The 27,943-nt window shown below is 42.9% G+C and overlaps 2 protein-coding genes across 3 annotated transcripts in view; both read left to right on the top strand.

Moving 5' to 3' along the window:
* The window catches only part of h2ac14 (H2A clustered histone 14), a 1,193,713-nt gene that overhangs the window by 178,386 nt on the left and 987,384 nt on the right, over nt 1-27,943 (top strand).
* Nucleotides 170-26,262, top strand: LOC116407552 (oocyte zinc finger protein XlCOF7.1-like). Of its 2 annotated transcripts, XM_031892996.1 has the most exons (5): nt 22,114-22,149; nt 22,841-22,993; nt 23,104-23,241; nt 23,339-23,471; nt 24,032-26,262. In XM_031892996.1, the coding sequence occupies exons 2-5, from the start codon at nt 22,877-22,879 to the stop codon at nt 25,939-25,941; spliced, it is 2,298 nt and encodes a 765-aa protein (XP_031748856.1). In that variant the 5' UTR covers nt 22,114-22,149; nt 22,841-22,876; the 3' UTR covers nt 25,942-26,262. The 2 variants fall into 2 exon arrangements, with proteins under 2 accessions (XP_031748855.1, XP_031748856.1); XM_031892995.1 differs by lacking the exons at nt 22,114-22,149; nt 22,841-22,993; nt 23,104-23,241; nt 23,339-23,471 and adding exons at nt 170-729; nt 814-1,305 and having other exon boundaries at nt 24,605-26,262.

Raw genomic sequence — 27,943 nt, 5'->3', positions numbered from 1 at the left:
TTCTTTATGGGGAGGGGGAAACCAATCAGATTGCAGCATTAATCCCCTTACAGACCAGATACAGGGAACAAATACTCCTATCATGGGGAGAAGCCAGAATACCTTACAAATGACGGGTAATAATCATGATGAAAATTCCCACCAATCTCCACATAAATCTCACATAACAGAAAATACATTACGTAGGAAATTCAGCTGCAATGAGTGTCAGATACATTTTAGTAATGAGAGATTTTCATAAACACCAGAGAACCCACAAAAGAGAGAAACTTTTTCCTTGTTCTGAATGTGGAAAATGTTTCTCAAGAAAATTTTATCGTGATTGTCATCAAAGGACTCACACAGGGGAGAAACCATTTTCATGTTCTGAATGTGGGAAATGTTTCTCAAGCAAATATTATCGGGATTATCATCAAACGACTCACACAGGGGAGAATCCATTTTCATGTTCTGAATGTGGGAAATGTTTTTCACAGCAATCCCGTCTTAAAATTCATTATAGAACCCACACAGGGGAGAAACCATTTTCTTGTGTTGAATGTGGGAAATGTTTTTCAGAGCAATTCCGTCTTAAAATTCATTATAGAACCCACACAGGGGAGAAACCATTTTCTTGTGTAGAATGTGGAAAATGTTTTTTAAGAAAATCTCATTTACATAGTCATCAAATGACTCACAAAGGGGAGAAACCATTTTCATGTTCTGAATGTGGGAAATGTTTTTTAACAAAACCTCATCTACATAGTCATCAAATGACTCACAAAGTGGAGAAACCATTTTCATGTTCTGAATGTGGGAAATATTTTTCAAATCAATCTACTCTGAAAATTCATAATAGAACCCACACAGGGGAGAAGCCATTTTCATGTTCTAAATGTGGGAAATCTTTTTCAACACAATCCAACCTTAAAATTCATTATAGAACCCACACAGGGGAGAAACCATTTTCATGTTCTGAATGTGGGAAATGTTTTTTTGACCAATTCAACCTGAAAATTCATTATAGAACCCACACAGGGGAGAAACCATTTTCTTGTTCTGAATGTGGGAAATGTTTTTCACGGCAATCCCAACTTAAAATTCATTATAGAACCCACACAGGGGAGAAACCATTTTCATGTTCTGAATGTGGGAAATGTTTTTTTGACCAATTCAACCTGAAAATTCATTATAGAACCCACACAGGGGAGAAACCATTTTCTTGTTCCGAATGTGGGAAATGTTTTTTAAGAAAATCTAATCTAGATCGTCATGAAAGGACTCACACAGGGGAGAAGCCATTTTCTTGTTCTCAATGTGGGAAATGTTTTTTAAGAAAATCTAATCTAGATTGTCATGAAAGGACTCACACAGGGGAGAAGCCATTTTCTTGTTCTGAATGAGGAAAATGATTTGCATGGAACAGTAGTCTAAAAATACTTTCACAATGAGGAAAACCATAAACTCGTTATACAAAGGAAGCATCAGGCAAACATTTTCTTTCAAGCAGATTCCATCTTAATATATGTTTCAGTATTTACAGAGAGGAACACATTTGTGCCCCATAAAATATTTCCTTAAGAGAATCCTAAAGACTCCTGATGGGCACTGGGCAATTCTGAGACTGGGGGGGCACCAAAGCAGAATGCACCATAAGTACCTTCCCCCGGCACTGGCTCTGCATTGGGAACTGAGGAGCCCTCTGGAATATATCTCCCCCTCCCCCCAACAGATAATATTCTGGGTTTTATTGAACAAGAAGGGACATATTCCAAGGGGTACGAGCCCCCCAGGGTATCACTTGGGCAGATGCTGTTCCCTAATGCTCACACAGTAGGTAACATAATGGGGATATACCCAGCTGGGAATGACTTGCCGGGTACATAGGCTCTTACTGGGTAAATATAAAGCCTATAACATCATCTTGTCATTATTAACCCAATGTCATTTCCAATGGGGCATTTGTTGAGATGAAAGGAAAGGGGGTTACACCATTATCCTATAAAGGGTCTCTTTACATTAAATCAGTTTTGTGAAAAGCCTTTGTGTCAGTCCGATTTATTGGTGCAATTTATATTTGTTTTCGTGGTTGTTAATAAGACATTGAATATATATTGTTTATAATTACCCAGTAGTAGAACATTGTACCACGGGAGCCATAGAGCAGAAAGGGAAAATGTGGCCCCGTGATACTGTGGGGGGGATGTAACGGAGCCCTTTGATCATAGAGACGTTGATGTTGCTGTAAGAGAAAACGTTTATTGATAACACATATATGGAGAAGTGCGCATAGACAGTCACTTCTAACCTGTTCCTGGAGAGAGTGGGGCTTTTATAGGGTTTCCTGATGGGACAAAAAGGAGCCCCTACTAATGAGAGGGGAGGGGCTTGGCCAAGGAGCCTTACAGCCTACAGCTAAAAACCATGAAAATATATTTGTTATTATTGTCTGGGCAGGATTTCCCTTTGGAATAATAGGGAGTCACTACCTCTTACAGGATCAGTGGTGGAACTTGTGCCCAAAGAAGTGGAGTTTGCAGCCACAGTAACGTCACACACCAAATGGACTATATATGCAATATATGATTACACAAATACGGTGATTATGGAAAACCGTCACATACAGTCACATATGTAGGAATATGTGTGGGGACTGTGCATACATACCTGCAAGTGTAGGATATTAATATCATTTAATTGTATGAATGTACATAGGGCACAAGATATCTGTATAGATTTACACAGTGAGTCAGATGGTAATTAAGTTGCTTAAAGGAAAAGTAACACTAACATTTTTAAGTAAAAATATCTATTCTACCCCGTCCCAATAATTGCCCTATCCTGCACACCATTTACTATTTTGAATGCTTTATTAGAAAATACCTGTTAATACTTGGCTTCCAGACATTTTAAAAAAGGGCAATACGGCGATGCAGGGGAAGCATCCACTATGCGGCGATCGATTGGTCAAGCCTAGCCTGACTCCTTCCTATACAGAAGGAAGGCTAGGAATGACCAGTCAATGTTGGGTCAGGGAGAAGCCCTTATACACATAGATAGACACACTGACACACACACACACAGATTAGATGTTGGGTCAGGGAGAAGCCCTTATACACATAGATAGACACACTGACACACACACACACAGATTAGATGTTGGGTCAGGGAGAAGCCCTTATACACATAGATAGACACACTGACACACACACACACAGATTAGATGTTGGGTCAGGGAGAAGCCCTTATACACATAGATAGACACACTGACACACACACACAGATTAGATGTTGGGTCAGGGAGAAGCCCTTATACTCATAGATAGACACACTGACACACACACAGATTAGATGTTGGGTCAGGGAGAAGCCCTTATACTCATAGATAGACACACTGACACACACACACACAGATTAGATGTTGGGTCAGGGAGAAGCCCTTATACACATAGATAGACACACTGACACACACACACACAGATTAGATGTTGGGTCAGGGAGAAGCCCTTATACTCATAGATAGACACACTGACACACACACACACAGATTAGATGTTGGGTCAGGGAGAAGCCCTTATACACATAGATAGACACACTGACACACACACACACAGATTAGATGTTGGGTCAGGGAGAAGCCCTTATACACATAGATAGACACACTGACACACACACACAGATTAGATGTTGGGTCAGGGAGAAGCCCTTATACACATAGATAGACACACTGACACACACACAGATTAGATGTTGGGTCAGGGAGAAGCCCTTATACACATAGATAGACACACTGACACACACACACACAGATTAGATGTTGGGTCAGGGAGAAGCCCTTATACACATAGATAGACACACTGACACACACACACAGATTAGATGTTGGGTCAGGGAGAAGCCCTTATACACATAGATAGACACACTGACACACACACACACAGATTAGATGTTGGGTCAGGGAGAAGCCCTTATACACATAGATAGACACACTGACACACACACACACAGATTAGATGTTGGGTCAGGGAGAAGCCCTTATACTCATAGATAGACACACTGACACACACACAGATTAGATGTTGGGTCAGGGAGAAGCCCTTATACACATAGATAGACACACTGACACACACACACACAGATTAGATGTTGGGTCAGGGAGAAGCCCTTATACACATAGATAGACACACTGACACACACACACACACAGATTAGATGTTGGGTCAGGGAGAAGTCCTTATACACATAGATAGACACACTGACACACACACACACAGATTAGATGTTGGGTCAGGGAGAAGCCCTTATACACATAGATAGACACACTGACACACACACACACAGATTAGATGTTGGGTCAGGGAGAAGTCCTTATACACATAGATAGACACACTGACACACACACACACAGATTAGATGTTGGGTCAGGGAGAAGTCCTTATACACATAGATAGACACACTGACACACACACAGATTAGATGTTGGGTCAGGGAGAAGCCCTTATACACATAGATAGACACACTGACACACACACACACAGATTAGATGTTGGGTCAGGGAGAAGTCCTTATACACATAGATAGACACACTGACACACACACACACAGATTAGATGTTGGGTCAGGGAGAAGTCCTTATACACATAGATAGACACACTGACACACACACACACACAGATTAGATGTTGGGTCAGGGAGAAGTCCTTATACACATAGATAGACACACTGACACACACACAGATTAGATGTTGGGTCAGGGAGAAGCCCTTATACACATAGATAGACACACTGACACACACACACACAGATTAGATGTTGGGTCAGGGAGAAGCCCTTATACACATAGATAGACACACTGACACACACACACACAGATTAGATGTTGGGTCAGGGAGAAGTCCTTATACACATAGATAGACACACTGACACACACACACACAGATTAGATGTTGGGTCAGGGAGAAGTCCTTATACACATAGATAGACACACTGACACACACACAGATTAGATGTTGGGTCAGGGAGAAGCCCTTATACACATAGATAGACACACTGACACACACACACACAGATTAGATGTTGGGTCAGGGAGAAGTCCTTATACACATAGATAGACACACTGACACACACACACACAGATTAGATGTTGGGTCAGGGAGAAGTCCTTATACACATAGATAGACACACTGACACACACACAGATTAGATGTTGGGTCAGGGAGAAGCCCTTATACACATAGACACACTGACACACACACACACAGATTAGATGTTGGGTCAGGGAGAAGCCCTTATACACATAGATAGACACACTGACACACACACACACACAGATTAGATGTTGGGTCAGGGAGAAGTCCTTATACACATAGATAGACACACTGACACACACACACAGATTAGATGTTGGGTCAGGGAGAAGCCCTTATACACATAGATAGACACACTGACACACACACACAGATTAGATGTTAGGTCAGGGAGAAGCCCTTATACACATAGATAGACACACTGACACACACACACAGATTAGATGTTGGGTCAGGGAGAAGCCCTTATACACATAGATAGACACACTGACACACACACACAGATTAGATGTTGGGTCAGGGAGAAGCCCTTATACACATAGATAGACACACTGACACACACACACACACACACAGATTAGATGTTGGGTCAGGGAGAAGCCCTTATACACATAGATAGACACACTGACACACACACACACAGATTAGATGTTGGGTCAGGGAGAAGCCCTTATACACATAGATAGACACACTGACACACACACACACACACACAGATTAGATGTTGGGTCAGGGAGAAGCCCTTATACACATAGATAGACACACTGACACACACACACACAGATTAGATGTTGGGTCAGGGAGAAGCCCTTATACACATAGATAGACACACTGACACACACACACACAGATTAGATGTTGGGTCAGGGAGAAGCCCTTATACACATAGATAGACACACTGACACACACACACACAGATTAGATGTTGGGTCAGGGAGAAGCCCTTATACTCATAGATAGACACACTGACACACACACACACAGATTAGATGTTGGGTCAGGGAGAAGCCCTTATACACATAGATAGACACACTGACACACACACACAGATTAGATGTTGGGTCAGGGAGAAGCCCTTATACTCATAGATAGACACACTGACACACACACAGATTAGATGTTGGGTCAGGGAGAAGCCCTTATACACATAGATAGACACACTGACACACACACACACAGATTAGATGTTGGGTCAGGGAGAAGCCCTTATACACATAGATAGACACACTGACACACACACACACACAGATTAGATGTTGGGTCAGGGAGAAGTCCTTATACACATAGATAGACACACTGACACACACACACACAGATTAGATGTTGGGTCAGGGAGAAGCCCTTATACACATAGATAGACACACTGACACACACCACACACACAGATTAGATGTTGGGTCAGGGAGAAGTCCTTATACACATAGATAGACACACTGACACACACACAGATTAGATGTTGGGTCAGGGAGAAGCCCTTATACACATAGATAGACACACTGACACACAACACACACAGATTAGATGTTGGGTCAGGGAGAAGCCCTTATACACATAGATAGACACACTGACACACACACACACACAGATTAGATGTTGGGTCAGGGAGAAGTCCTTATACACATAGATAGACACACTGACACACACACACACAGATTAGATGTTGGGTCAGGGAGAAGCCCTTATACACATAGATAGACACACTGACACACACACACACACAGATTAGATGTTGGGTCAGGGAGAAGTCCTTATACACATAGATAGACACACTGACACACACACAGATTAGATGTTGGGTCAGGGAGAAGCCCTTATACACATAGATAGACACACTGACACACACACACACAGATTAGATGTTGGGTCAGGGAGAAGCCCTTATACACATAGATAGACCACACTGACACACACACACACACAGATTAGATGTTGGGTCAGGGAGAAGTCCTTATACACATAGATAGACACACTGACACACACACACAGATTAGATGTTGGGTCAGGGAGAAGCCCTTATACACATAGATAGACACACTGACACACACACACAGATTAGATGTTGGGTCAGGGAGAAGCCCTTATACACATAGATAGACACACTGACACACACACACAGATTAGATGTTTGGGTCAGGGAGAAGCCCTTATACACATAGATAGACACACTGACACACACACAGATTAGATGTTGGGTCAGGGAGAAGTCCTTATACACATAGACACACTGACACACACACAGATTAGATGTTGGGTCAGGGAGAAGTCCTTATACACATAGACACACTGACACACACACACACAGATTAGATGTTGGGTCAGGGAGAAGCCCTTATACACATAGATAGACACACTGACACACACACACACAGATTAGTTGTTGGGTCAGGGAGAAGCCCTTATACACATAGATAGACACACTGACACACACACACACACAGATTAGATGTTGGGTCAGGGAGAAGCCCTTATACACATAGATAGACACACTGACACACCACACACAGATTAGATGTTGGGTCAGGGAGAAGCCCTTATACACATAGATAGACACACTGACACACACACACACACACACACACAGATTAGATGTTGGGTCAGGGAGAAGCCCTTATACACATAGATAGACACACTGACACACACACACACAGATTAGATGTTGGGTCAGGGAGAAGCCCTTATACACATAGATAGACACACTGACACACACACACACAGATTAGATGTTGGGTCAGGGAGAAGCCCTTATACACATAGATAGACACACTGACACACACACACACAGATTAGATGTTGGGTCAGGGAGAAGCCCTTATACACATAGATAGACACACTGACACACACACACACAGATTAGATGTTGGGTCAGGGAGAAGCCCTTATACACATAGATAGACACACTGACACACACACACACAGATTAGATGTTGGGTCAGGGAGAAGCCCTTATACTCATAGATAGACACACTGACACACACACACACACAGATTAGATGTTGGGTCAGGGAGAAGGCCTTATACACATAGATAGACACACTGACACACACACCACCACAGATTAGATGTTGGGTCAGGGAGAAGTCCTTATACACATAGACACACTGACACACACACACACAGATTAGATGTTGGGTCAGGGAGAAGCCCTTATACACATAGATAGACACACTGACACACACACACACAGATTAGATGTTGGGTCAGGGAGAAGCCCTTATACTCATAGATAGACACACTGACACACACACACACAGATTAGATGTTGGGTCAGGGAGAAGCCCTTATACTCATAGATAGACACACTGACACACACACACACAGATTAGATGTTGGGTCAGGGAGAAGCCCTTATACTCATAGATAGACACACTGACACACACACACACAGATTAGATGTTGGGTCAGGGAGAAGCCCTTATACTCATAGATAGACACACTGACACACACACACACAGATTAGATGTTGGGTCAGGGAGAAGCCCTTATACTCATAGATAGACACACTGACACACACACACACACACACAGATTAGATGTTGGGTCAGGGAGAAGCCCTTATACACATAGATAGACACACTGACACACACACACAGATTAGATGTTGGGTCAGGGAGAAGCCCTTATACACATAGATAGACACACTGACACACACACACACAGATTAGATGTTGGGTCAGGGAGAAGCCCTTATACACATAGACACACTGACACACACACAGATTAGATGTTGGGTCAGGGAGAAGCCCTTATACTCATAGATAGACACACTGACACACACACAGATTAGATGTTGGGTCAGGGAGAAGCCCTTATACTCATAGATAGACACACTGACACACACACACACAGATTAGATGTTGGGTCAGGGAGAAGCCCTTATACACATAGATAGACACACTGACACACACACACAGATTAGATGTTAGGTCAGGGAGAAGCCCTTATACACATAGATAGACACACTGACACACACACACAGATTAGATGTTGGGTCAGGGAGAAGCCCTTATACACATAGATAGACACACTGACACACACACACAGATTAGATGTTGGGTCAGGGAGAAGTCCTTATACACATAGATAGACACACTGACACACACACACAGATTAGATGTTGGGTCAGGGAGAAGCCCTTATACACATAGACACACTGACACACACACAGATTAGATGTTGGGTCAGGGAGAAGCCCTTATACACATAGATAGACACACTGACACACCACACACACAGATTAGATGTTGGGTCAGGGAGAAGCCCTTATACACATAGATAGACACACTGACACACACACACACAGATTAGATGTTGGGTCAGGGAGAAGCCCTTATACTCATAGATAGACACACTGACACACACACACACACAGATTAGATGTTGGGTCAGGGAGAAGTCCTTATACACATAGATAGACACACTGACACACACACACAGATTAGATGTTGGGTCAGGGAGAAGCCCTTATACACATAGATAGACACACTGACACACACACACAGATTAGATGTTGGGTCAGGGAGAAGCCCTTATACACATAGATAGACACACTGACACACACACACAGATTAGATGTTGGGTCAGGGAGAAGCCCTTATACACATAGATAGACACACTGACACACACACAGATTAGATGTTGGGTCAGGGAGAAGCCCTTATACACATAGACACACTGACACACACACAGATTAGATGTTGGGTCAGGGAGAAGTCCTTATACACATAGACACACTGACACACACACAGATTAGATGTTGGGTCAGGGAGAAGTCCTTATACACATAGACACACTGACACACACACACACAGATTAGATGTTGGGTCAGGGAGAAGCCCTTATACACATAGATAGACACACTGACACACACACACACACAGATTAGATGTTGGGTCAGGGAGAAGCCCTTATACACATAGATAGACACACTGACACACACACACACAGATTAGATGTTGGGTCAGGGAGAAGCCCTTATACACATAGATAGACACACTGACACACACACACACAGATTAGATGTTGGGTCAGGGAGAAGCCCTTATACACATAGATAGACACACTGACACACACACACACAGATTAGATGTTGGGTCAGGGAGAAGCCCTTATACACATAGATAGACACACTGACACACACACACACAGATTAGATGTTGGGTCAGGGAGAAGCCCTTATACACATAGATAGACACACTGACACACACACACACAGATTAGATGTTGGGTCAGGGAGAAGTCCTTATACACATAGACACACTGAAACACACACAGATTAGATGTTGGGTCAGGGAGAAGTCCTTATACACATAGACACACTGACACACACACACACAGATTAGATGTTGGGTCAGGGAGAAGCCCTTATACACATAGATAGACACACTGACACACACACACACAGATTAGATGTTGGGTCAGGGAGAAGCCCTTATACACATAGATAGACACACTGACACACACACACACAGATTAGATGTTGGGTCAGGGAGAAGCCCTTATACTCATAGATAGACACACTGACACACACACACACACACACAGATTAGATGTTGGGTCAGGGAGAAGCCCTTATACACATAGATAGACACACTGACACACACACACAGATTAGATGTTGGGTCAGGGAGAAGCCCTTATACACATAGATAGACACACTGACACACACACACACAGATTAGATGTTGGGTCAGGGAGAAGCCCTTATACACATAGATAGACACACTGACACACACACACAGATTAGATGTTGGGTCAGGGAGAAGCCCTTATACACATAGATAGACACACTGACACACACACAGATTAGATGTTGGGTCAGGGAGAAGTCCTTATACACATAGACACACTGACACACACACAGATTAGATGTTGGGTCAGGGAGAAGCCCTTATACTCATAGATAGACACACTGACACACACACACAGATTAGATGTTGGGTCAGGGAGAAGCCCTTATACTCATAGATAGACACACTGACACACACACACAGATTAGATGTTGGGTCAGGGAGAAGCCCTTATACTCATAGATAGACACACTGACACACACACACAGATTAGATGTTGGGTCAGGGAGAAGTCCTTATACACATAGACACACTGACACACACACAGATTAGATGTTGGGTCAGGGAGAAGCCCTTATACTCATAGATAGACACACTGACACACACACACAGATTAGATGTTGGGTCAGGGAGAAGCCCTTATACACATAGATAGACACACTGACACACACACACACAGATTAGATGTTGGGTCAGGGAGAAGTCCTTATACACATAGACACACTGACACACACACAGATTAGATGTTGGGTCAGGGAGAAGCCCTTATACTCATAGATAGACACACTGACACACACACACACAGATTAGATGTTGGGTCAGGGAGAAGTCCTTATACACATAGACACACTGACACACACACAGATTAGATGTTGGGTCAGGGAGAAGTCCTTATACACATAGACACACTGACACACACACACAGATTAGATGTTGGGTCAGGGAGAAGTCCTTATACACATAGATAGACACACTGACACACACACACACAGATTAGATGTTGGGTCAGGGAGAAGCCCTTATACACATAGACACACTGACACACACACACACAGATTAGATTTTGGGTCAGGGAGAAGCCCTTATACTCATAGATAGACACACTGACACACACACACACACACACAGATTAGATGTTGGGTCAGGGAGAAGCCCTTATACTCATAGATAGACACACTGACACACACACACACAGATTAGATGTTGGGTCAGGGAGAAGCCCTTATACTCATAGATAGACACACACACACACACACACAGATTAGATGTTGGGTCAGGGAGAAGCCCTTATACACATAGATAGACACACTGACACACACACACACAGATTAGATGTTGGGTCAGGGAGAAGCCCTTATACACATAGATAGACACACTGACACACACACACACACAGATTAGATGTTGGGTCAGGGAGAAGCCCTTATACACATAGATAGACACACTGACACACACACAGATTAGATGTTGGGTCAGGGAGAAGTCCTTATACACATAGATAGACACACTGACACACACACACACACAGATTAGATGTTGGGTCAGGGAGAAGCCCTTATACACATAGATAGACACACTGACACACACACACACAGATTAGATGTTGGGTCAGGGAGAAGCCCTTATACACATAGATAGACACACTGACACACACACAGATTAGATGTTGGGTCAGGGAGAAGTCCTTATACACATAGACACACTGACACACACACACACAGATTAGATGTTGGGTCAGGGAGAAGCACTTATACACATAGATAGACACACTGACACACACACACAGATTAGATGTTGGGTCAGGGAGAAGTCCTGGGAAGGCTGATCCCTATAGAACAGATCCTGTGGGCACATTTTAAAGAATTCTGTATTATTTGCTGTCTCTGGGCCGGATAATCTGAATAAAATCGCTTCATCTCTGGAAAAGAACCGTGATTGTTTCCTTTTACCTGCGGTAAATATTGGCATCTCCAGTACATTTATAATAATATGCTACATATAGATATATGAGAGAAGTCTATACTCCATTTTGGTGCGGTGACAAGTGACCAGAAGAAGCGCGGGGGATTTGTGAGCCAAGAGTCTGTAGAGAAGCCCTGGGAGGCAGTGTGGGGCCCTAGGGCTGGGGCCTGGGGATCTGTCATCCTAAAAGGGTTGGTAAGAATATCAGGGCTGAGAGTTTGTGTACTGGAGGCAGAACTTTCCAAATGAAGTCCCTCTTACACATTCTGGGGTTACAGACCATGGGGTGGGGGGCACTTTCATGGAATTCTAAACCCATATACACCACTTACATGTTCAAATACACTTTCCTTTCTTTTATCTTGAGACAATCTCATTTTATGTAGAATATATGAATTAATATTTTTCTCTCAGTTATATCTTTCAGGAAAAGATCTTCAAGCAGATGGATAAATGTATCTGTTTAACTTTTTCTTTTTTCTCATCTCACACTTAAGCAGGGAATGAACTTGAGCTTTTTAACCTTTTTTAATGACAGTAGAACATTGATGGATGAGCCCTAAAGGTTCCAAGTGGAAGGAATCTGCATGACACAGAGGGAGAGGCGTTGGGTGGTGACACCACAGAAGTTTATTGACAGGATGCAGCAGTGCAATGGGCTGTGCAATGGATACTGTTTGATGTCAAAATATATTCTTCCGGCTTCTTCTATAGCTAATGTTCTCCCACACATATAATAGGTCAATGGGATTAAACAAATGTATGAGCTGTTGTGATGTTTAGTGTCTAAATCAGTGCAGGAGTCTTAAGTGGGAAGATGGAAATGTAATGAAAAGAACCCATTAACATACAAACAGGGCGTCATTTACAGAGTTTCAGGACTTTTTAATTAAGTAACATTCACATTATTATTATTCAGTGTTTTGTTTTATTCAGTATCTTTCTGTATACATGTTTTTGCTTTTCAATGTAAAGAAAATCCAGAGAGTGTCCCCGAGAGAGTGCAAATCTATTGGTGCTGATGTGCATATCTGTCTAGGGAAGCTGAACAAGGGCTCATATTTAGCATATAGTCTATAGGGGGGGTTGGGCGCTAAATGTACAGACATGGGGGGGCTTATAAAGAACACATATACTCAGAATATTGATGCTTTGGCTGCATATTTGCAGGGATATATACACCCATTAATATCCTGACTAGATCAGGTCGGGGGGATATTGTGCCCAGAGTTAGAGTTTGTGGCTAAATGTGGGTTTTCTACAAAAAGAAGACCAAGAGCTACAGATCCATCCAACACCAGCACCAATACCAGATCCTGTGTATCAGTCACTGCTACATGGAACTAAAGAGACCCAAACGCCTGGAGGAAAAACCCCGATGCTGCAAGTGGGGGAGCGATGGGAGTGGGAAAGAATCCTGCCTGGGTCACAAAGGCCGGCCCGGGGAAGAATGGAGTTTCAGGAAATCGCGCCGCCGCGTGTGCCATCCCGCCAGCGACTTACATGTTCGCCGGTGGGATGGCGGGTCATGGCAACTCGGGGAGATTAGCCGCCCGCGAACAGGGAGTTTTGTCGCGGGCGACTAATCTCCTCGTGTGCCAGAGCCCTAAGGCTTTAATTCTCTGAGAAGTCTAAGTTCAGTTTATACAGTAAGCGGGTGAATATCTCCGACTGGTGCCTGAAAATATCCACTGAAGACTGCAAAGGAAATGATCGTCTCATTCCGTATTGCATCTAATCCCGTACCCCAAACCTGTATCTAATCCCGTACCCCAAACCTGCATCTAATCCCGTACCCCAAACCTGCATCTAATCCCGTACCCCAAACCTGCATCTAATCCCGTACCCCAAACCTGCATCTAATCCCGTACCCCAAACCTGCATCTAATCCCGTACCCCAAACCTGCCCCTTGCAATAGATTTGGATTCCTTATTCATCCTAAATAGGAAACAGAAAGAGCTGGAGAAGTGATATGTAACCAGTTCTATTAGTATTTCTAGAGAAGATTTAGATTTGGTTTAGCATTCTCTATAACACAAGCACAAACTGTCAGGTCCGTGTCGGCGGAGAGACCCGAGTGAGTTTTGGTCACTCATCAAGAAGATGTCGGGCAGGTATGTTAGCTAGCTTTAGCTGGGGGTTAGCGATAGGCACAGTTGTTAAAGTTAGAAACTAGCGATAAGGGAGAGATGAGGGGGGTCAAGGTAGTGATAGTTGAGGGGCTTCTCCTGTTGGGATTCCTGCCTGGAAGCAGAACCAGTGCCAGTGAGCCCCTCAGTGGTTGCCCCTCCGAAAACACACTTGGGCTTCTCCTGTAGGCACTCGTTGACCCGGAAGCAGAACCAGTGCCAGTGAGCCCCTCAGTGGTTGCCCCTCCGTTAAAATAGGCTTTGTTTGGTTTATCCCCAAGGCCAGAAAGCAGAATCCATGCCAGGTGGATTCCCAGCGGTTGCCCCCACACAGTTCCAGGGCCTGCCAACCACCATATGGGGCCCACATTGCCGCCACTGCCAAAACTCCATCTCTGAGCCCCAAAACAAACTAACACATATAAATGACCTCCAAGTTTACTCTCTGCTATGGTAAAATTGTTTGTGTTTCTTTTACATGCTCCCTGATGGTTGGGATAAAGAAATCATTCTAATTCTAAAAGGTGGGCACCCTCTCTTCAACCTCATACAATCCAGGAACTTAACTCTCATGATTATTTTTTTTATTGAGAAACCCCAACTGACCATTAAAATGGGCCCGAAACCCATTAGTTCCAGCTGCGTCTGTGGACAGGTGTGATTTCTGGTTAGAGAGTGAGCTCTCTTGCCAAGTTCCAACCCCATTAATTGAGCTCAGAATAAAGCTCCCATACTGTGAGATCCTCCTACACTGGGTAATTAAGGCTAATTCCATGGAGTGGAGCAATCCCCCCCAGCCAACAGTTTCTCAAACCTGCGATAAAAAGTCCCCTCTATCACATTGTAGGGAAAGTTTCAAAACCTAGAGCTGAACTTCCGTAAGATTAGCCCTTTTTGCTTTTTTTACCTCCCATTAGCTTTACAGTTTAACCTACACAGACCCAGTCTGGAACTCTATCTCTATTCCTACATGTTAACATGGGAGTGGGTTGTACTGACTTACCCTCTGCCCTGGGCCCCCCCCTGACTCCCCAGTAACTCAGAGAGAAAGCTTTTCTCAGTGCAAATGGCTGAGTAGCTAAGGGCCAACTAACATGAAATAATCCAAATAAAGGGCCCTGCACCCTCTTTTATCTCTCTGCTCCAGACACTAATGTATAGAAGAACTGATTTTCTCAAAATATGAACATGAGATAGAACATCCCATCAGTAAACATTTGTCAATCTAGTAACCTCCATTGAATTTACAGCCTATATGGTAAAAAATTGCTTGGTTTTGGTGGCAAATGGCAAAAGAGTGACTCTGTGTGCGGCTGGGCCATAAGTGCTCCCTGCGTAGTTTTGTTTTAATACTGTACAGTCGCCATGTCAAATGACTAAATGTCACCCAACCCAATCCCTCCTATGTAAGATTGAGGTTATATTTTCCCACCTCTTCTTTGGGAACTACACCATGAGGCAATCATACCAGTCATACCCTCCTCTATACCAGTCCGTTGTTTCCAGACAAATCCCCTAACTGGCTCCACTGCCCTTTGTTTATCAATTAACAAACCCCCAGACTGATTTCATTCCCATCACCCATTGTGTATCAATTAATAATCCCCCAGACTGATTTGATTCCCATCACCCATTGTGTATCAATTAATAAACCCCCAGACTGATTTCATTCCCATCACCCATTGTGTATCAATTAATAAACCCCCAGACTGATTTCATTCCCATCACCCATTGTGTATCAATTAATAAACCCCCAGACTGATTTCATTCCCATCACCCATTGTGTATCAATTAATAAACCCCCAGACTGATTTCATTCCCATCACCCATTGTGTATCAATTAATAAACCCCCAGACTGATTTCATTCCCATCACCCATTGTGTATCAATTAATAAACCCCCAGACTGATTTCATTCCCATCACCCATTGTGTATCAATTAATAAACCCCCCAGACTGATTTCATTCCCATCACCCATTGTGTATCAATTAATAAACCCCCAGACTGATTTCATTCCCATCACCTATTGTGTATCAATTAATAAACCCCCCTGTCATGCTAGAGCAGTATTTCTCTGGCATGTCCAGGGTTAAACCTGGCACCATTTGACTTTGTGTCCACACAGAGACCCTTAATTAAATATACAACAAAGGACTGTGGGAAGGTGATACTTATCTGGGTTATCAGACAATTCAGAGCCAGACCATTGGGGCAGGGAAGCTGGGGCAATTGGTTTCTATGGATCTGTTGATCAAACAAAGGGAACTGTGGACCTTGAACTACAGGGGGAGCAGCTATGAGAAAAATATGGATTATAAAAAGGGATCCATATCCCCTTTGCTTTAGGGTTGGCATCTTTATAAATCACATATTGGTTATGAGGTCACATGTTTCCCAATGATACCAAACAGGAACTGCCTAGACCTACCAGTTAGGGGAATAGTTTCTGGGGGGGACTGGAACGTGAGACTCCCCTCATGTTTAGTATCATTCTGATCACCCACATATGGATCACAGCAAGCCCCTATTTTCATAATAATATTGGGTACTGGCAAGTGGTAATATTATATGACAGAAAATGGCCTGAGAATGGCAGCCCTCTACAGGGGGTCATAAGTGACAAGTTCCTGGCCACCCCCCCTCATGCATATGGTAATGGGGGAGGGTCCCAGCAGGGGATAAAAGGCCACAGACCCAGTGACTGACAGCTCATACCTGGGGTCCCAGTTCTGTTGGGGTGTGTGCCCAGGTTTCCTACTCTTGCCTCAGGGGGACACAAAGGAATTACTTGGTAACGTATATAGGGTCTCTCTGTGTTTTATTCCTTTTTATTTTATTTACTGTTTGCAATGCAATGAGTATGTCTATTTTTGTAATATTTTTGTATATACACTGGTTACTCTTGTAATATTAAATATACAATTTAATCAGTTATATCCTTTGGCTCTAAAACTCACGTAGCTTGTATGAGCGCTTGGGCCCAACTGTACTAACTGCTTGTCTCTGTATATAGGGAATGTCTGTGTAACTGCTAATTAACTAGTTGACTGCTAGCAGGAGAGTGTGTTTGTCTGTAAATTAACCCTTTGGCTGCTAGAGTGCTTGTTGAGTTAGTGGAAGCTAACCCTGACTGCAGTGAGAGAGAGTGAGTGATACATTTGTGTATTAGGAATAGTACCTGTTGCAGAGAGCAGGGAGATTTTCCCATTAGGTTTCTATTGGCTGTTAATGATAGATGGTGGCAGCGAATAGTTATTTGGGGCGGATGTGTTTTTGGGGGCGTCTGATGTTAGTCTAACCTGTGTGTGAGGTGAGTGTAACCCCTTGTCTCCCTGTCCCGGTGTCATGTGCATCTGAGAGTGGTGTCATCATGACAACCCCCAAACTGATTTCATTCCCATCACCCATTGTGTATCAATTAATAAACCCCCAGACTGATTTCATTCCCATCACCCATTGTGTATCAATTAATAAACCCCCAGACTGATTTCATTCCCATCACCCATTGTGTATCAATTAATAAACCCCCAGACTGATTTCATTCCCATCACCCATTGTGTATCAATTAATAAACCCCCAGACTGATTTCATTCCCATCACCCATTGTGTATCAATTAATAAACCCCCAGACTGATTTTATTCCCATCACTCATTGTGTATCAATTAATAAACCCCCAGACTGATTTCATTCCCATCACCCATTGTGTATCAATTAATAATCCCCCAGACTGATTTCATTCCCATCACCCATTGTGTATCAATTAATAAACTCCCAGACTGATTTCATTCCCATCACCCATTGTGTATCAATTAATAATCCCCCAGACTGATTTTATTCCCATCACCCATTGTGTATCAATTAATAAACCCCCCAGACTGATTTAATTCCCATCACCCATTGTGTATCAATTAATCAACCCCCAGACTGATTTAATTCCCATCACCCATTGTGTATCAATTAATAATCCCCCAGACTGATTTTATTCCCATCACTCATTGTGTATCAATTAATAAACCCCCAGACTGATTTCATTCCCATCACCCATTGTGTATCAATTAATCAACCCCCAGACTGATTTCATTCCCATCACCCATTGTGTATCAATTAATCAACCCCCAGACTGATTTAATTCCCATCACCCATTGTGTATCAATTAATAATCCCCCAGACTGATTTTATTCCCATCACTCATTGTGTATCAATTAATAAACCCCCAGACTGATTTCATTCCCATCACCCATTGTGTATCAATTAATAAACCCCCAGACTGATTTCATTCCCATCACCCATTGTGTATCAATTAATAAACCCCCAGACTGATTTCATTCCCATCACCCATTGTGTATCAATTAATAAACCCCCAGACTGATTTCATTCCCATCACCCATTGTGTATCAATTAATAATCCCCCAGACTGATTTCATTCCCATCACCCATTGTGTATCAATTAATAATCCCCCAGACTGATTTTATTCCCATCACCCATTGTGTATCAATTAATAAACCCCCCAGACTGATTTAATTCCCATCACCCATTGTGTATCAATTAATCAACCCCCAGACTGATTTAATTCCCATCACCCATTGTGTATCAATTAATAAACCCCCAGACTGATTTCATTCCATCACCCATTGTGTATCAATTAATCAACCCCCAGACTGATTTCATTCCCATCACCCATTGTGTATCAATTAATAATCCCCCAGACTGATTTTATTCCCATCACTCATTGTGTATCAATTAATAAACCCCCAGACTGATTTCATTCCCATCACCCATTGTGTATCAATTAATAAACCCCCAGACTGATTTCATTCCCATCACCCATTGTGTATCAATTAACAAACCCCCAGACTGATTTCATTCCCATCACCCATTGTGTATCAATTAATAAACCCCCCAGACTGATTTAATTCCCATCACCCATTGTGTATCAATTAATAAACCCCCCAGACTGATTTAATTCCCATCACCCATTGTGTATCAATTAATCAACCCCCAGACTGATTTAATTCCCATCACCCATTGTGTATCAATTAATAAACCCCCAGACTGATTTCATTCCCATCACCCATTGTGTATCAATTAATAAACCCCCAGACTGATTTCATTCCCATCACCCATTGTGTATCAATTAATAAACCCCCAGACTGATTTCATTCCCATCACCCATTGTGTATCAATTAATAATCCCCCAGACTGATTTCATTCCCATCACCCATTGTGTATCAATTAATAATCCCCCAGACTGATTTCATTCCCATCACCCATTGTGTATCAATTAATAATCCCCCAGACTGATTTTATTCCCATCACCCATTGTGTATCAATTAATAAACCCCCCAGACTGATTTAATTCCCATCACCCATTGTGTATCAATTAATAAACCCCCAGACTGATTTCATTCCCATCACCCATTGTGTATCAATTAATCAACCCCCAGACTGATTTCATTCCCATCACCCATTGTGTATCAATTAATCAACCCCCAGACTGATTTAATTCCCATCACCCATTGTGTATCAATTAATAAACCCCCAGACTGATTTCATTCCCATCACCCATTGTGTATCAATTAATCAACCCCCAGACTGATTTCATTCCCATCACCCATTGTGTATCAATTAATAAACCCCCAGACTGATTTCATTCCCATCACCCATTGTGTATCAATTAATCAACCCCCAGACTGATTTAATTCCCATCACCCATTGTGTATCAATTAATCAACCCCCAGACTGATTTAATTCCCATCACCCATTGTGTATCAATTAATCAACCCCCAGACTGATTTAATTCCCATCACCCATTGTGTATCAATTAATAAACCCCCAGACTGATTTTATTCCCATCACCCATTGTGTATCAATTAATAAACCCCCAGACTGATTTCATTCCCATCACCCATTGTGTATCAATTAATAATCCCCCAGACTGATTTTATTCCCATCACTCATTGTGTATCAATTAATAAACCCCAGACTGATTTCATTCCCATCACCCATTGTGTATCAATTAATAATCCCCCAGACTGATTTTATTCCCATCACCCATTGTGTATCAATTAATAAACCCCCAGACTGATTTCATTCCCATCACCCATTGTGTATCAATTAATAAACCCCCAGACTGATTTCATTCCCATCACCCATTGTGTATCAATTAATAAACCCCCAGACTGATTTCATTCCCATCACCCATTGTGTATCAATTAATAAACCCCCAGACTGATTTTATTCCCATCACTCATTGTGTATCAATTAATAAACCCCAAGACTGATTTCATTCCCATCACCCATTGTGTATCAATTAATAAACCCCCAGACTGATTTCATTCCCATCACCCATTGTGTATCAATTAATAAACCCCCCAGACTGATTTCATTCCCATCACCCATTGTGTATCAATTAATAAACCCCCAGACTGATTTCATTCCCATCACCCATTGTGTATCAATTAATAAACCCCCAGACTGATTTCATTCCCATCACCCATTGTGTATCAATTAATAAACCCCCCAGACTGATTTCATTCCCATCACCCATTGTGTATCAATTAATAAACCCCCCAGACTGATTTCATTCCCATCACCCATTGTGTATCAATTAATAAACCCCCAGACTGATTTCATTCCCATCACCCATTGTGTATCATTGTGTTCCGTGGCCCCTCGGCTTTCATCTCGGTACCTAATGTTATGTGGGAGATATGATGCCGGAAAGTGGAAGCTTTGAGGCAATTTTTTTAGTATTTTCATAATTTTTTTTTATAGAAACTAAGTTCAGGAAAGCATTGCTGTTTGGTATAAAGCCCTATATCATTAAAAATGTCAAATTTTTTTTTTTTAATTTTGAGCTCTAAATTTTGTCCCAGAAGTGGAAATTCACAAAAACGCAGCAGATTTGTAAATCTCAGGTTCTCCAGAAAAAAAGATATATAGTTTTCCTACCTAAACTTACCAACCCCCCAGTAAGTGCCCCTAACATGAGAGAGCATCTGCCACTGAGGGGAACCAAAATGTAGGGTTAAGGGCTATACCTTGATGGACTTATACTTTGAAAATCTGCCTGAGCTTTAGACTAACAGCCCAATTTGGGAGAAAAACCATTAACTTGGCTGAAGGAATTAAAATCAAAGCTATATGTAACTTTTCCCTCTGTCCCTAACTCTGCAGTCTGTGAGTTTTCCCTCTGTCCCTAACTCTGCAGTCTGTGAGTTTTCCCTCTGTCCCTAACTCTGCAGTCTGTGAGTTTTCCCTCTGTCCCTAACTCTGTGTCCCGCCCTTGTGCTCACTGATCCAATCATTCTTCTCTGCCGCTCTCTGTCCCGCCCACATTCCCCTCCCAGCCAATGAGTGAGTGTCCCAGCTCCTCAGTTCCCTCCCTCACAGCTACAGGCAGCAGAGCAGTGTGGGAAAGAGGTGAGTAAGGGAGCGGGGCTGCACTAATGGTGGCACTAAAGGAGCAGTGTTACCTTGTTGTTCCCAACACATGAGCTGATTCCCAGGGACACTTTGCTACTGAGTCAGTGCAGTTTCTGTGGCAGCTCCAAGCCCAACCCACCCACCATAAGTGAATTCCTCTCCCATTTGGTACCAAGGCCCCCCTGCAGCCTGAGGGGAAGCACTGAGGGGCCCATTCTTGGCAGGAATGCCCTTAGCAGCAGGGCTAATAATTGCCCCAGATAAAGCCCAGAGCTGTGTGAGTGCAGGGGGCAAATAGGGGCAGCTGGGCAGCTATACATACTGGGGGGGGGGGGCAGGGGCAGGTAGGGAGAGTGGGGGAATAGTAGGGATAAGGGTTGGTGACCCTGGGGGGACATAAGGGGGTGGGTTGGGGGAAGCAGGCTGGGATGGGAGTGGGGGATTGGGGCAGATTGGGGTGTAAGTGGGAAGAGGGGAATAGAAATGTAAGGGTAAGTACATTGGGCAAGATGGAGACACTTTATACCCCCCGTGCCCGACCTGCAGCCAATCACTTGCACCCAGCGCCCAACAGCTGAAGGGTATCTGGGGTTCCTGCTGGGAGTTGTAGTGCAACAAGAGCTGATTGGTTGCTTTATATAAATAAATAGGCAACTGCTTCTGTCCTTAACTGGTGTGTTACCAACAGGGGCACTTCCAGGCCAGTCCCTCCCACAAGGAGCCAATGGGAATGTGGGAGGAAGCGAGTGACCCAGTGATGGGGAAGAAGGATAAAAATGAGGAGCGGAAGGAGAGAATCCTGAATCTCACACTGGAGATTATCTATCTGCTGACTGGAGAGGTGAGGGGGGCACTGTGAGTGGCACAGTGAGAAGAGACTGTCTGTCTGTACAAAGGGGGTCTCTCTGCTGCGTTACACACTCATCATTCTCTCTCCCTCTCAATACATAGGGCTACGTCATCCCTAAGAAGAAGAGCCCAACTGTGGGTTTGGGGGCCCTGCATGCCCCTGGCTCCGTCATACAGAAGGAAAATGACAAGAAGATCCTGGAACTCATCTCCAACATCATCCAGCTGCTGACTGGAGAGGTGGGTGCGGCCCCCCAATCCCCCCTTATTGTTTAGTAACAGTGTATGATAATCCCTTTCTCTGGCTGGGGGATGACTGTAACATTGTGTGTGCCAGGTTGCCATAAGGTGTGAGGATGTTTCCATCTATTTTTCCTTGGAGGAGTGGGAGTATATAAAAGGAAACAAGGCCCTTTACAGGGAAGGGATAAAGGAGGAGGAGGAGGAGCCCCAGCAGCTCCGCCCACTGGGTGAGTAATGGTTTCTATCATATACAGAGCATAGAATGCAGGATATCAGGCCGTTTAAGAGGCACATGGAAAGTCAGTAGTAACATATATTTAGTCATGTCTCTTCTGTGCCCGACTTAAATAAACAACTAGCAGGGAGGTACATTTATTTAGCACAAAGGGTTAAACTTGGTGCAACTGCTGGGGGGAGGAGCTATAGAGGGGCCTGTAGGACACTGACTGATAAGCAGCTGCAATAGATGTTTATGGAAGGGGACTTTAGGGTCCCAGTGATGTTGCGGGGGGGGGGGGGGGACCAATAATCAGTCATTCCCTTGCTAAAAAGTTCAAATAGATCCTGATACAAACAGCTGCCGTTACTCTATAATAATCAGTTCATATAAATAGTTCCATTAATTAATGTGCTAATAAGTCAGTCACTTCATTGGGGGGCAGTGGAGTTTGCCCTGAGTTTAAATGACTTTAATGACTTGAACCTTCCATATTTTATTTTGCATAATGACAAAATCCAAGTTATTTCCCTCAGATATATCTCTGATCTCTATCCTTCCCTTTAGCAGCCTGTGAGTATAAAGATGGGAGCGATGTTACAGCACATACGGAAGCAACTTTATGTTGTAATAATGATGGGAATCTCACAAACCCTGATGTTTCTCCAGCGGAACAGCCCCCACCGGCCAATAGGATTAAAGAGGAGGCGGCTTCATGTGAAGGGGGAAACCAATCAGATTGCAGCATTAATCCCCTTACAGAACAGATACAGGGAACAGACACACCTACTCCTATCATGGGGCGGAGCCTGAATAGCAGCTCGGCAGTTAATTATGCATCAAATGATGTGAAGGACGAGTTAATTTTTTCATGTAAAGGGGGAAACCAATCAGATTGCAGCATTAATCCCTTTACAGAACAGATACAGGGAACAAATACTCCTATCATGGGGAGCAGCCAGAATGCCTTACAAATTCCGGGTTATAATCATGATGAAAATTCCCACATAACAGAAAATACATTACGTAGGAAATACAGCTGCAATGAGTGTCAGATACATTTTAGTAATAAGAGAGACTTTCATAAACACCGGAGAACCCACAAAAGAGAGAAACTTTTTCCTTGTTCTGAATGTGAAAAAGGTTTCTCAAGAAAATTTTATCGTGATTGTCATCAAAGGACTCACACAGGGGAGAAACCATTTTCTTGCTCTGAATGTGGAAAATGTTTCTCAAGAAAATCTTATCTTGATTATCATCAAAGGACCCACATAAAGGAGAAACTATTTTCTTGTTCTGAATGTGGAAAATGTTTTTCAAAGGAATCTAACCTGACAATTCATTATAGAACCCACACAGGGGAGAAACCATTTTCATGTTCTGAATGTGGGAAATGTTTTTCAGAGCAATCCCGTCTTAAAATTCATTATAGAACCCACACAGGGGAGAAACCATTTTCTTGTGTTGAATGTGGGAAATGTTTTTCAGACCGATCCCATCTTAAAATTCACCGTAGAATCCACACTGGGGAGAAACCATTTTCATGTTCTGAATGTGGGAAATGTTTTTTAAGGAAATATCATCTACATAGTCATGAAAGGACTCACAAACGGGAGAAAACATTTTCATGTTCTGAATGTGGGAAATGTTTTTCACAGCAATCCCGTCTTAAAATTCATTATAGAACCCACACAGGGGAGAAACCATTTTCTTGTGTTGAATGTGGCAAATGTTTTTCAGACCAATCCCAACTTAAAATTCATCATAGAACCCACACAGGGGAGAAACCATTTTCATGTTCTGAATGTGGGAAATGTTTTTCAGAGCAATCCCAACTTAAAATTCATCATAGAACCCACACAGGGGAGAAACCATTTTCATGTTCTGAATGTGGGAAATGTTTTTCAGAGCAATCCCGCCTTAAAATTCATTATAGAATCCATACAGGGGAGAAACCATTTTCATGTTCTGAATGTGGGAAATGTTTTTCAGAGCAATCACAACTTAAAATTCATTATAGAACCCACACAGGGGAGAAACCCTTTTCTTGTGTAGAATGTGGGAAATGTTTTTCAACCCGAACTGAGCGTAATTATCATCAAAGGACTCACACAGGGGTGAAACCACATTCTTGTCCCGAATGTGGGAAATGTTTCTTAAAAAAATCACTGCTTAAAAAGCATCAAAGAACCCACACAGGGGAGAAATCATTTCCATGTTCTAAATGTGGGGAATGTTTTTCAAAGCAATACCACCTTAAAATTCATAATAGAACCCACAAAGGGGAGAAACCATTTTCATGTTCTGAATGTGGGAAATGTTTTTCAAATCAATCTACTCTGAAAATTCATAATAGAACCCACACAGAGGAGAAACCATTTTCTTGTTCTGAATGTGGGAAATGTTTTTCAAGAAAATCTCAACTACATTTTCATAAAAGGACTCACACAGGGGAGAAGCCATTTTCTTATTCTAAATGAGGAAAAATGATTCGCATTGAACAGTAGTCTAAAAATACTTTTACGATGAGGAAAATAAGGGCAGTGATTGGCTATTTGGTATCCCCATGGGGCCTGCTAGCCTGCAGGAGGCTCTGCTTGGAGGAAAACCGTTTCTGTGCTTCCAAAAATTGTCTCCAAACCAGAAATGTAAAAATGGGCAACTACTTTGAGGCCACTGGGAGCATCATCAATGGGGGTGGGGAGTAACATGTTGCCCCTGAGCCACTGGTTGGGGATCACTGTCTTACTGGGTAAATATAAAGCCTATAACATCATCTTGTCATTATTAACCCAATGTCATTTCCAATGGGGCATTTGTTGAGATGAAAGGAAAGGGGGTTACACCATTATCCTATAAAGGGTCTCTTTACATTAAATCAGTTTTGTGAAAAGCCTTTGTGTCAGTCCGATTTATTGGTGCAATTTATATTTGTTTTTCATGGTTGTTAATAAGACAATGAATATATATTGGTTATAATTACCCAGTAGTAGAACATTGTACCACGGGAGCCATAGAGCAGAAAGGGAAAATGTGGCCCCGTGATACTGTGGGGGGGATGTAACGGAGCCCTTTGATCATAGAGACGTTGATGTTGCTGTAAGAGAAAACGTTTATTGATAACACATATATGGAGAAGTGCGCATAGACAGTCACTTCTAACCTGTTCCTGGAGAGAGTGGGGCTTTTATAGGGTTTCCTGATGGGACAAAAAGGAGCCCCTACTAATGAGAGGGGAGGGGCTTGGCCAAGGAGCCTTACAGCCTACAGCTAAAAACCATGAAAATATATTTGTTATTATTGTCTGGGCAGGATTTCCCTTTGGAATAATAGGGAGTCACTACCTCTTACAGGATCAGTGGTGGAACTTGTGCCCAAAGAAGTGGAGTTTGCAGCCACAGTAACGTCACACACCAAATGTATGTGTGTATAACTTTATAAAGCGCCATAAGGGTACACAGCACTGTACAATATACAAAATTATACACAGGGAGGACAAGTGTTAGAATAAATACAATAAATAATTATATATACACAGGGAAAAAGTGATGTGGTATGAGAAACAGTAGGAATGAGGTCACTGCCCCATAGAGCTTACAATCTAAGTGGTTTGGTAGGAAGGAAGGAAATGGACTATATATGCAATATATGATTACACAAATAAGATGATTATGGAAAATTGTCATCATATCCACTCACATACAGACCCACACTGACCTATCCACTCACATACAGACCCACACTGACCTATCCACTCACATACAGACCCACACTGACCTATCCACTCACATACAGACCCACACTGACCTATCCACTCACATACAGACCCACACTGACCTATCCACTCACATACAGACCTACACTGACCTATCTATCCACTCACATACAGACCCACACTGACCTATCCACTCACATACAGACCCACACTGACCTATCTATCCACTCACATACAGACCCACACTGACCTATCCACTCACATACAGACCCACACTGACCTATCCACTCACATACAGACCCATACTGACCTATCTATCCACTCACATACAGACCCACACTGACCTATCCACTCACATACAGACCCATACTGACCTATCTATACACTCACATACAGACCCACACTGACCTATCCACTCACATACAGACCCACACTGACCTATCTATCCACTCACATACAGACCCACACTGACCTATCCACTCACATACAGACCCACACTGACCTATCCACTCACATACAGACCCATACTGACCTATCTATACACTCACATACAGACCCACACTGACCTATCCACTCACATACAGACCCATACTGACCTATCTATCCACTCACATACAGACCCACACTGACCTATCTATCCACTCACATACAGACCCACACTGACCTATCCACTCACATACAGACCCACACTGACCTATCTATCCACTCACAAACAGACCCACACTGACCTATCCACTCACATACAGACCTACACTGACCTATCTATC

This window comes from Xenopus tropicalis, chromosome 9 (assembly GCF_000004195.4).
Source record: "Xenopus tropicalis strain Nigerian chromosome 9, UCB_Xtro_10.0, whole genome shotgun sequence".
In the NCBI taxonomy this organism is placed as follows: domain Eukaryota; kingdom Metazoa; phylum Chordata; class Amphibia; order Anura; family Pipidae; genus Xenopus; species Xenopus tropicalis.
The sequence above is the reverse complement of the archived record's forward strand: the minus strand, read 5'-3'. Positions and strand labels throughout refer to the sequence as shown.

Excerpts from the sequence above, each read along its gene's own strand:
- LOC116407552 (XM_031892995.1), top strand. The coding sequence starts at position 201 with ATGAGTGTCAGATACATTTTAGTAATGAGAGATTTTCATAAACACCAG. Across the intron at positions 730-813 it reads TGGGAAATGTTTTTTAACAA|AATCTACTCTGAAAATTCAT; the intron begins AACCTCATCTAC and ends ATTTTTCAAATC. Across the intron at positions 1,306-24,604 it reads TTGTTCTCAATGTGGGAAAT|GTTTCTCAAGAAAATTTTAT; the intron begins GTTTTTTAAGAA and ends AATGTGAAAAAG.